The sequence below is a fragment of the Tupaia chinensis genome, unplaced genomic scaffold, assembly GCF_000334495.1.
Source record: "Tupaia chinensis unplaced genomic scaffold, TupChi_1.0 Scaffold000637_1, whole genome shotgun sequence".
In the NCBI taxonomy this organism is placed as follows: domain Eukaryota; kingdom Metazoa; phylum Chordata; class Mammalia; order Scandentia; family Tupaiidae; genus Tupaia; species Tupaia belangeri.
In genome coordinates, this window is record NW_006160158.1 from 347,506 (window position 1) to 358,176 (window position 10,671).

At 37.1% G+C, this 10,671-nt stretch overlaps 1 protein-coding gene across 1 annotated transcript; it reads right to left on the reverse strand.

Moving 5' to 3' along the window:
• Positions 1 to 1,090: 1,090 nt before the first annotated feature.
• Positions 1,091 to 10,431, reverse strand: LOC102473625 (olfactory receptor-like protein OLF3). The gene is made up of 2 exons (XM_006159613.1): positions 10,305 to 10,431; positions 1,091 to 2,043 (listed from the first exon to the last, which is right to left on the reverse strand). The coding sequence occupies exons 1-2, from the start codon at positions 10,429 to 10,431 to the stop codon at positions 1,091 to 1,093; spliced, it is 1,080 nt and encodes a 359-aa protein (XP_006159675.1).
• Positions 10,432 to 10,671: the final 240 nt, after the last annotated feature.

Genomic DNA, 10,671 nt, shown 5'->3' on the forward strand with positions numbered 1-10,671 from the left:
TTGAGTTACTAGGCTTTTTACCAAAGGTAAGGTTTACTAGTAACTCTGACATGTCCAGCTCTCTGGATTTTCGAGGATTGATGATAGACACCTTGCATGTGTGGCCAGGGTGAAGGGGAAAAGGTCTTGATATATAGACTTGAGGGTAACAATCACACAGCTGACTGACCTAGCCTGTTTCCTTAAAATCCGTGTAAAAATTCTTTGATCATAAGCTTTGGTAGAAGAGTCTGTCCTTTCCTGCATAAGCTATGACTTTGATAGTTTACACATTATCTCATAACTTATATGCTTATATTATTTCCAAAGATTCAGAGTAAGAGTTTATGAGTGTATTAGAGACTGGACAGTTTTAACATTTTAAGTAATACCCTTTATATATACAATATAATTCCTCACAAACTGTTTGAATACTGTCAAGTAATACATGAACACCTTTTCTTTGGCCAGTAATAGCCTTCAGTACAAACAACATTTTATTTCAATCCTATCAAGGTAAAACAAGACTTTTAGCTGACATGTCTTCCTGAATTACCTCCAGAACTCAGAGAAAGACATTAGTCCACATTTAGTAGATCCTGCACTAAAACATTTTAATCAGCCTTGACAATAACATACTTAGAATATTGACTCACAATTACTGTGTCTACATACACCATGCATTATTTTAAGTGAATCTTCAAATATGAAAATACATTTGTCCTCAAATGAAGCACTATAATAGTTTTCAAAATGCAGTAGTGTAGGTGCCAATGGGCCAAGGCAAGAGCCATTAATAGGTCCATGGTTACAAATAATGTGGCAAATCAAAACAGTATCTTTTTTCAATTATTACCAAGCTGTAACAATCAATATTTCTGAAGTATGGTAAGTTCCATTACAGCAGTGCTTAATTCCACTGAATGTGCTGCTGAGACCCAAAACACTCCAACATCCCAACCCAACACAGCCACTGAGGCTTATAACATCATCCCTAAACATCATATCAGCTCCTTCCTAGTTGTGAGAGCAATGCAGTTTGAGCCTGTCACATCAGAGTTGGATTGAGAGCACAGAGACATAGATCTCTTCTCTCAGTGATATTTATGACTCATCCTGTTGTTAGTTTTGATGTGAATCCTGAGAATTTCCCTAATAGTTTCTGCCAGGCTCCCTTCACCTCCTTATTCCTCAGGCTGTAAATCATGGGGTTCAGCATGGGTGTCAAAATGGCATAGAAGAGAGAGATCAACTTCTCCTGAAGGACAGAGGGACTAGAGTGAGGCTGAATGTATGTGAAAATGGCCATGCCATAGCACAGGGCAACCACTGTGAGGTGAGAGGCACAGGTGTGGAAGGCTTTCTTCCTGCCCTCTGTGGACTGGATCTTCAGGATGGTGGAGATGATTCGGATGTAAGATAAAAGAACCAGGCAAAAAGGTGTCATCAGAAGGATGATGCTAGACACCATGATGGCGACCTCATTGGAGGAGGTGTCCACACAGGCCAGCCTGACCACAGCGAGGAGTTCACAAGATATATGGTCAATATACTTGTTGGTACACATGGGCAGCTGAAAGGTGATGACTGTCTGCATGAGAGAGTTGGTAGAGCCACTGACCCAGGATATGATGGCCAACCTAGTACACAGTCCTTCCTGCATGATGATCAAGTATCGCAGGGGGTCACACACAGCCACATAGCGGTCATAGGCCATCACTGCCAGTAGCACAAACTCAATCCCACCCAAGCCCAGAGAGAAAAATAACTGGGCCGCACAGCTCACGTATGGGATTACTTTACGTTTTGCAAGAAAATGCACCAGCATCTGAGGGACTATGCTTGTGGCATAAGAGACATCAACAAGGGAGAGGTTGGTGAGAAAGAAATACATGGGGGTGTGGAGTCGGCTGTCCAGTCTGATCAGAAGAACAATGAGAATATTCCCCAGGACAGTCAGGAGGTACATGACCAAGAACAGGACAAAGAGGGAAACTTGAATGTCCCAGTCACTGGATAGGCCGAGGAGAATGAATTCACCTGCCCACGTCTGGTTATCTGGTTCTATCAAAAAATGTGAGGATTATTGATCTGCAGTGGAAGTCAGAAGAAATGAGAGCTGTTTATCAAAGAGCCATAATATACCTTTTTTTAATATATACTATTTAAACAGTCATCCTTATTTAAGCAGGTACTTCAGATTATTTACTGGCCAAGATGATAGTCTTGATACCAATGTATATTGTATCTATAATACTTTGCATCAGAGAGACAGTCTAGTGCCCTTGTGAGTTCAAAATTTGGGTCAATTAATGCCTGCAGATAATGCACTGTAATTTTAGAAACTCTATACTTTTACCAACTTATTTCAGATTCTAGCACAAGAACAAAGTAATACAGGATAAAAGCAACAATGATAATCAGTAAAGAAGAATGTGGTTAGAAAGTTAAAGAGCAATCTTAAATATGTTAACTAGATTCCTCATGATAAAATGTATAGGTCTATGGCTGAATAGTATTCCATAGAATATATGTGCCACAGTTTTTCAATCCATTCATCCGTACGGGGGCATTTGGGTTGGTTCCATGTCTTAGCAATTGTGAAAAGTGCCGCAATAAACATCTATGTGCAAGCACTTTTCCAATGAAGAATTCTTCTGTTCTTTGGGTAGACGTCAAGGAATGGGATTGCTGGATCATATGGTAGCTCTATTTGTAGACTTTTGAGGAATCTCCAAATTGTACTGGGGAGAAATGTTCACATATTGAAATAATCACCTTGTAAGCTAAATAATGTGACTGAAAAAAGGAAAAAAAAAAAAAGTAAAACAATAAATAAATAAATAAATAAAATATAATTTTTTAATGACAAAAATAAATAAATAAATCATTAGTGGAATAAACAGGAATAAAAATATTTGGAGACTCGTAAAAAAAAATGTATAGGTCTATTGTAAAAGGTAAGATTTGAAAGAAACAAGGCCTGTGGAAAGATCTGGAATCAGAGAAACTATATTTAAAACCTGATTTTATTATGTAGCTGTGTGATGTTGGTTTAATGATACATAGTTTAAATATAAGAGACGATAATCTTAAGTAACTTGCAAGATATTTAAACTCAAATTTAGGTAACATATGGGGCAAGTAACTTTTGAAATGTTACTGGTAGTATTACTATATTAATATGGGTGGCAAACATAACTTTCCCCTAAAATCCTCTCCACAAATTTAGACCCAGATAAAGTTGTGCTTTGCGTTTAGTATCTGAGGGCTCAGGGACAGCCTGTATCCTTTCGGTATATATTTGTATGTATTGCTGGGGTTATTTGTCTCTATGATAATCTTTGGTCTCTTCAGTTTTCTGTGGGATGGGCTGCTGGATTATAATTACACTTGGGGGTATTCTCCTCCTCTTTTCTATTTGTTTCTTATAAGAATCTATTCTATAGATACAGCCTCCAAAGAAAGCAAATAACATGGATGTGTACACTTTGTAAATGAGAGTAAGAGAAAGCTCATGTACAAGGATCCATCTTCTTTGTCCAAGATTGAGAAGAAAGTATTTATTCAGTAAAATTAATAAAATATTATAACATCAATTTCAAATATTAAAGAGAAACAGGTCACATTTAAAAAACAAATTAGAACTGACTCTTTTAATTTTTTTACTACTTTATGCCTGCCTGTTTATTAACTTTCTTTTTATTTTAATGTAGAAAATAAGGGAGAGTAGAAAAGCAGATAGAATGGATTGAGGGCAGAAACAAATAGTTCCACAAATGCCTATTTCATTCATGGCTCAGTCACATACATTTTTGTTTTCTTTTTGTTTGTTTGTTTTGGTTTGTTTTGGTTTTTGGTTTTTTGCCACAGGGCATGTATAATTACCAGAGAAAAAGAAAAAAAAAAACCCTCCAGTGAGGCATGGTCACACTTCAATCCTCTTTTCTCCATTCATTCTGCCTATCAGGATTCTGCACATGCACACACATGAACCCAGCGTGTTCCTCTTGCTGTTAAGACTGGGTCATTCACATGGGATCTGGCTCCCCTAACCATTTAAACTATCAGGTCAACCCAGTTACATATGTTTTTTTACAAACTCTTTCCTAATATCCCCTTCAAACCCTGATTTTTCCTTCTAACATTTCTATCTTTACTACTCTACCTTGACACTTTCACCATCACACCTCCTGTTCCTTTTCAAAAATTACAATCTGACTGAGAAAACATATAATGGTCTCAAAGAAAACATTTAGATTTAAATTCTGAAACTTCGAATATATTTTACTTTTTAAAATTTATTTGTCCAGTTCTGTAGCTCAGCAGTTAAGAAAGTCAGATTCTACAGGATGGGTTTGAATCCTGGCCCTGATGTTTTGAAAAAACACACTGAGTGTGTCTGCATATATGCCCCAAAATCCAAACAGGATGGTAAAATAGAGAAGGGATTGTGGTGTGACCATCTCCCACCAGGGATTCTCTCTCTTTCTCTCTCTCTCTCTCTCTCTCTCTCTCTCTCACACACACACACACACACACACACACACACACACACAAGCACATGCACTCTCTGCACATTTAAAAAAAACAACAACAACAACAACAAAAAAACATTATCAATGTTTTTGAATACATAGCAAATTTAGGTATCCTGAACTTCTCTCTAAAGATTCAAGTGCTTGATCAAATAGTGAAAGAATATTTTCTAAACACCTCACCAGTGACAGCGCTCATCTCTCCACAAATTAAATTCCATTCTTACTTCTTTATATATATCAAAGAAACTAGAATCCTCACACTCTCTCAATAAATTGTTTCATCTTTATGCTCCTCACTGCTACACAGAATGAGTCCTCTTCCTTTATTTCTTTAATTACATATTTCTCTCATCATCCCCTTACTTTTCACCCATACTTACTCTTACCATCATCGTTCACATTATAAAGTACAAGATCTTTCTTGTAAATTTCCCTGTATAACCTCCACCTACTCCCCAGATCCTATATTCTACTTCCAAATTAATCACCCAATGCATATTTATTCATGTCATGTTCATGCATGAATGGGTTTATAATATCTAAATGTTCATAGAATTCAGTTTATTCTGGACTGAATAGTTTTCGCAATCTATGATCTGATCCAGTCCTATCAATATCTTATAGTTTATTGGGACCAGCAGTTAGCGTAATGGCTATGTTGCTGGACTGCCATGTAGTCGACGGTAGTTCGAGTCCTGGAGCCGGTGGCTTAAACTTATGCCAGGTGCATGTGCGTGCATGTCCAAGATCCCAAGAGGAGGATGGAGGAGTAGGGATTGCGGCATAGCCATTCCCCCAGTGTGTGTGTGGGGGGGGGTGATTTATCACTTTCTGTCTTTCTGGCAAGCACATGTGCCCTATAGAAAAAAATCTCTCCAGGGACCAGCATTTAGCATAATGGCTATGTCGCTGGACTCCCATGTAGTCAACCACGGTTCGTGTCCTGGACCCAGTGGCTTAAAACTCACACCAGGCGTGTGTGCGTGCATACCCAAGATCCCAAGAGGAGAATGGAGGAGAAGGGATTATGGCGTGGCTATCCACCCTAGGGGGTGATTTCTCGCTTTCTGTCTCTCTGTCTCTCTTTGTCTATCTGGCGAGTGCACACGTCCTATAGCAAAAACCTCTCCAAAAAAAAAAAAAGAAGAAAAACCCTCAAAAAAATTCTTATAATTTATTAACAATAGCACCAAATGGGATCTGTGTTTTATAACGTGTTTCATTACAATAGACTGCTAATACTTAAATGCCTTATACTGATATGTTAGCTGATTAGTTTTAAACCATCATTTGCTATTTATTTCTAAAGGCCATTGCCTTGGTTTCAAAATAATTAGTATCTGAATATACCTCTTATTCCCAGTTTTTAGATTCATGGTAAATAAAGAAAATAGAAATATCTGCAGTTGGAAAGTTAAATAAAGGAGGAAACGTGTAAACCAGATGATTTGAACATATCCTCAGTTAATACCAGGTTCATATTGCTTTGGGCTCACCTCTAGCTAATAGCAATAAGTTTCAATTCTTACTTCATGATGAGTAGAGTAAGTACAAATGTGCTCCATAGCTAACCACTCCTTTCAGGAATCCAGAGTTGGTCTTCTCTGCTGTAACTAATTTATGGGATCTATGATCTTCCTAAACAAGTGATTCTCATTTAAATCAAATAACAAAGAGAAAAACTGAGGATATTTCCACCAATTGTTTGTACAAACAAGACAATGAAAGCTCTTATTACAGGACGAGAAAGGCAACGGATGTGCAAACCAGTGCAGCGTGACCGTTCTTGGTGCCTGTCCAACTCCAGTCTCTTTACCTGTTTGCCAAGCACCTCATGTTTCTTCAATAAACAATAAAACCTTGGCTTCTTTTATTTCTATCCAGCTTCTTTTGGTCAAGTCATCTTCTTCTAAACAAACCTCAAACCACACCTTTCTACATGTGTTTTGAGATTGTTTGTCCATTGAAAAATAAACAATGAATTCTTCCTGCCCCCAAAAAATATTATTAAAGCATGACCTACCCTTGTGGTTCTTCATCTCTTTAAATATGAGCACCACGAAGGAAAGATCTCTATCTTGCCTTGGTTTTATGAACTGTGTTGATGGGGTAACATGTGGCTATTCTAACAAATAGAATACAGCATGTGATATAAGAAATGTACCATGAAATATTCCATAAAAAAGATCTCCTTGAAGCCCTGTCACTAAAGCCTAAATTTATTACATTTATGTTGAGCATTGTCTTTTTTGCAAAATGCTTACAAATGAGATAATAGTGAGAGGTTTAATATATGAAGTACTCAATGTTATTGTGAACTGATTCTTTAAACAGATCAAGTAAAAGTATAAAAATGAGACTTTATATGAGAATAACATAAAAATTAAAAGTAAAGTCAAGTAAGAGGAATGGAAAATAAAATAGGAATTTCTTAGATGAAATATAGCCTTCATTGGAATATCTAATCAAGCTAATTAACATACACATTACCCCACACAATTTTTTTATGATGAGAATATTTAAAACCTATACAATAAGTACCTACAATTTTTATGTATTAAATAAAGTAATTAATTAATGAAAAATGACGTTAGGGACAAAGGGAAGAAATGCTTAATAGACAAAAGAATGTAAAATTCTCTACTGAAAATAATATATGTGGCAATATTCTTGATTTGATGGTCATATACTGCATGAATTCTTTGAAAACCCACATTGTATGCTACAGAGCTGTGCAATAATTTAATGTAAATAAGAAATCATTTCTTTAAAATAGAAGAAAATTATCCTTTCTGAGACCCTAGTTAAAAGTACCTTCATATGACTTCTTCCTTTGTTTCAGTAATTAGTTACAAGTGTCAGGACTCAAATATTCTTCTATGACACACACACAAAAATAATAGATGCCCTGATTGCTCACAAAACTATTTTTATATGACACAGTAAACCTAATTTAAAGGTTAAATTTTCATTTTTTTTTGAGAGATTTTCACTGTAGGGCGCGTGCGCTTGCCAGACAGACAGAGAGAGACATAGAGACAGAAAGTGAGAAATCACCCCCCAGGGGGGATGGTCACACCGCAATCCCTTCTCCTCCATTCTCCTCTCGGGATCTTGGGCACGCACGCACACGCGCCCGGCGTGAGTTTTAAGCCACCGGGTCCAGGACACGAACCACGGTCGACTACGTGGGAGTCCAGCGACATAGCCATTACGCTAACTGCTGGTTCCCAAATTTTCATTTTTTAATAAAGAAAATCTATTCATTGATTCTATGGGAACTGTTATATATTCTTCATTATAAAAATTGAGCCTACATTGGAACAAATACAAAGTTATTTCAACATACTCTATTTTTTGTTTGTTTGTTTTAGAGTTTTTTTTGCTATAGGGCAAGTGCACTCATCAGAAAGACAGAGACAGAGAGACAGAAAGCCAGAAATCAACCCCCAGGGGGTATGGCTAAACCGCAGTCCCTTCTCCTCCATTCTCTTCTTGGGATCTTGGGCAACCATGCACACGTGCCCAGTGTGAGTTTAAGCCACCAGATCGAGGACTTGAACCTCAGCTGACTACATAGCTGTTATGCCAACTGCTGATCCCAACCTATTCTATTTTGATAAAGTCATTCATTATTCTGTTTCTCATTGTTTCGATATCCTGTTACCTTACAATATCTTTAGTTGAAAATATACATCACCTGAACAAGATACAGAGTGAAAAATTCAGACAGCCACATGAGCTGATGCTAAAACCTGGACTAACCTTTTTCTGGATAGGTTAGATTAAAATTTGGCTTTAGAGGTTCTGGCCTCCCTTTTCTGAGTCTGTCTTCTAATGCATCATCTGTGAACCACATAGCCCCATGCTAGTCTCAGTAACTTGACATTCAGGCTTGCCTTCCAACAGACATGACCCTCTCTTCTCCCCATCTTAAAAGGAATATCAGGGAAGTCAGGATCTTAAATCAAGTTAAGTATATTTCTAATGGTAACTTCTCGGGCAGTGATTTGGGGGAATATCTGTGATAAACATCTGTTAATTTAATATAATCAGGTATCTCTCAACTAGTCTCATAATTTACCTAAACTGAGCAGTTGCTCCTTCACGTGGGAGTCCCATCCATCCTGAGCTCTCTGCAGCTCTGTAGTATGCAGAAAGGACATAACCCCAAGTAACAGTATGACTTCTCAATATCATGTGCATTTCAGCCTTTTACCACAACCTCCCATATTCCTGCTCCAACAGAAATAAGAAGACCTTAAGGAAACAATGAGTCATTACTTAACAAAAAAATTAAAAGATGAGAAACTAGGCCTGTGGGGAAATCAACCAAAAAGTAGTGTAACTACTCTGTCGCTACCACACAGACAGGATCATTATTTGTGATAACTTGGCAACATCTTCGGATGTCTTTCTTATCAGTTTTCAATGCATTTGTTTTCCATTGCTTACTCCGTGGATCAACAAACCAAAACATTCACTTTACCTTTGCAAGGAAGAATGTATCCAGGTATTGATAGTGAGATTCTTTTTCTTTTTTTAAATTTATTTTATAACTATTATTATTTATATATTCAATTGCTATACATCATTTAGATTGTAAAGAGATTTTACCCAGTATGATACACCCCTCAGTCCAGTCCAGTTGAGAATGCTATACACATCATCATCAACAGGTAATAAACCACATCTGTGACCCACAAATGTCTTACTTCTCTATTTTTTCTCTAAATTTCCTTTCCTACACTGTTCCCCTCTCCCATTCTCCTTCCACTTTATCCCTAGTGCCCATAACAATTTTCAATGTTTTATGCCCTCCAGTCTTTCAGTCTCTACCATAGAGTACGATTTCTTTCTGCAACATTCAGTGCCACATTTTATTAACCTACTCCAGTGAGCACATTGTACACTTAAAACTAACAATTCCCACTTCTATGAACTGTCTGCTTTAATAAGTTAGGTCCTCCCTTTCCCTTCATATTAGAAAGAAAGAAGTACTGATTTGGAAAGACTCGGGAAATATGCACACAATAAAAGGATTCCTCAATGTATCACATTCCAGAAATATTTTGGAATAATAATCCTTTCTTCTACTCATGTCAATTCAAAGATGCGTGATTGGGCAAAACTTTGGATGAGCCTCACAGATCCAAGCTGAACACAGTGAGACTCGAAGGGAAGCACATTACCAGTGTTACTCTCATTCCTTAAAATGATAATTCTAGCTAAGGAATGAAAAACCACAATCTTTCTCTCCCCAGAAAATGTGTTTGTGCATCATTTTTGTAACACTCCTTTGATTCCGTTTTTTATATTTTATTTTATATATTCGATCAGCATACATCACTTAGCTTGTAAATTGAATTTACTCAGCATGAATCCACTTCACACCAGTTCAGTTCACGATACTATACACATTATCATCAACAGATAATAATCTATGTCTGTATCCCATAATGTCTTGCCTCTCTATTTCTCCACTTAACATATACAGACTGTCCACACTCTATGGTGGAAACTGAAAAACTAGAGGATATAGAAACATGGAAAATGGTTAGGGATACTGAAGACAGTGTGGTTAAGACGGTGGGAGAAGGGGGATAGTATGAGGAAAGAAATAAAGGATTCTTAATCATGCTTAATCCCCTTGTTGAAGTCCTCTACAACCTTAGCTGGGACAAATAGAGTTCTGAGTGCAAAAGCATACATAGTACATGAAGTTAAAGCTATAACCTATAGATATTTCTCTTTTATTCTGATTACAATAAACCAAAACCATACCTTTACACAGTGTTGCTGTCAATGAAAATGGTATTTTCATTTGCAGAAGATTTATCTGACCTGTGGCTGGGTTCTTGGTGGTATATACACTGAACACATCTACCATGGGGAAGAATATTTCCATCATCCTAACATTAGTGCACAGAGAACCCCAGTACCATTGGGTGGGAAATATCTCAAAGATCATTTTATATCCTAAGAGGAAAATTAGCTTTTCTTCCTTGGGGTGTAGTCTTCTTTCTCTTTAGATCCAATTGCCCCACTTTTTATATAATCTAAGTTCATTATTGAGACCCATTTTTTCAAATACTTAGAATCATGAAATTCACCTTGGGCAATATATTTCACAGAGCTTGAGTAGATTCTC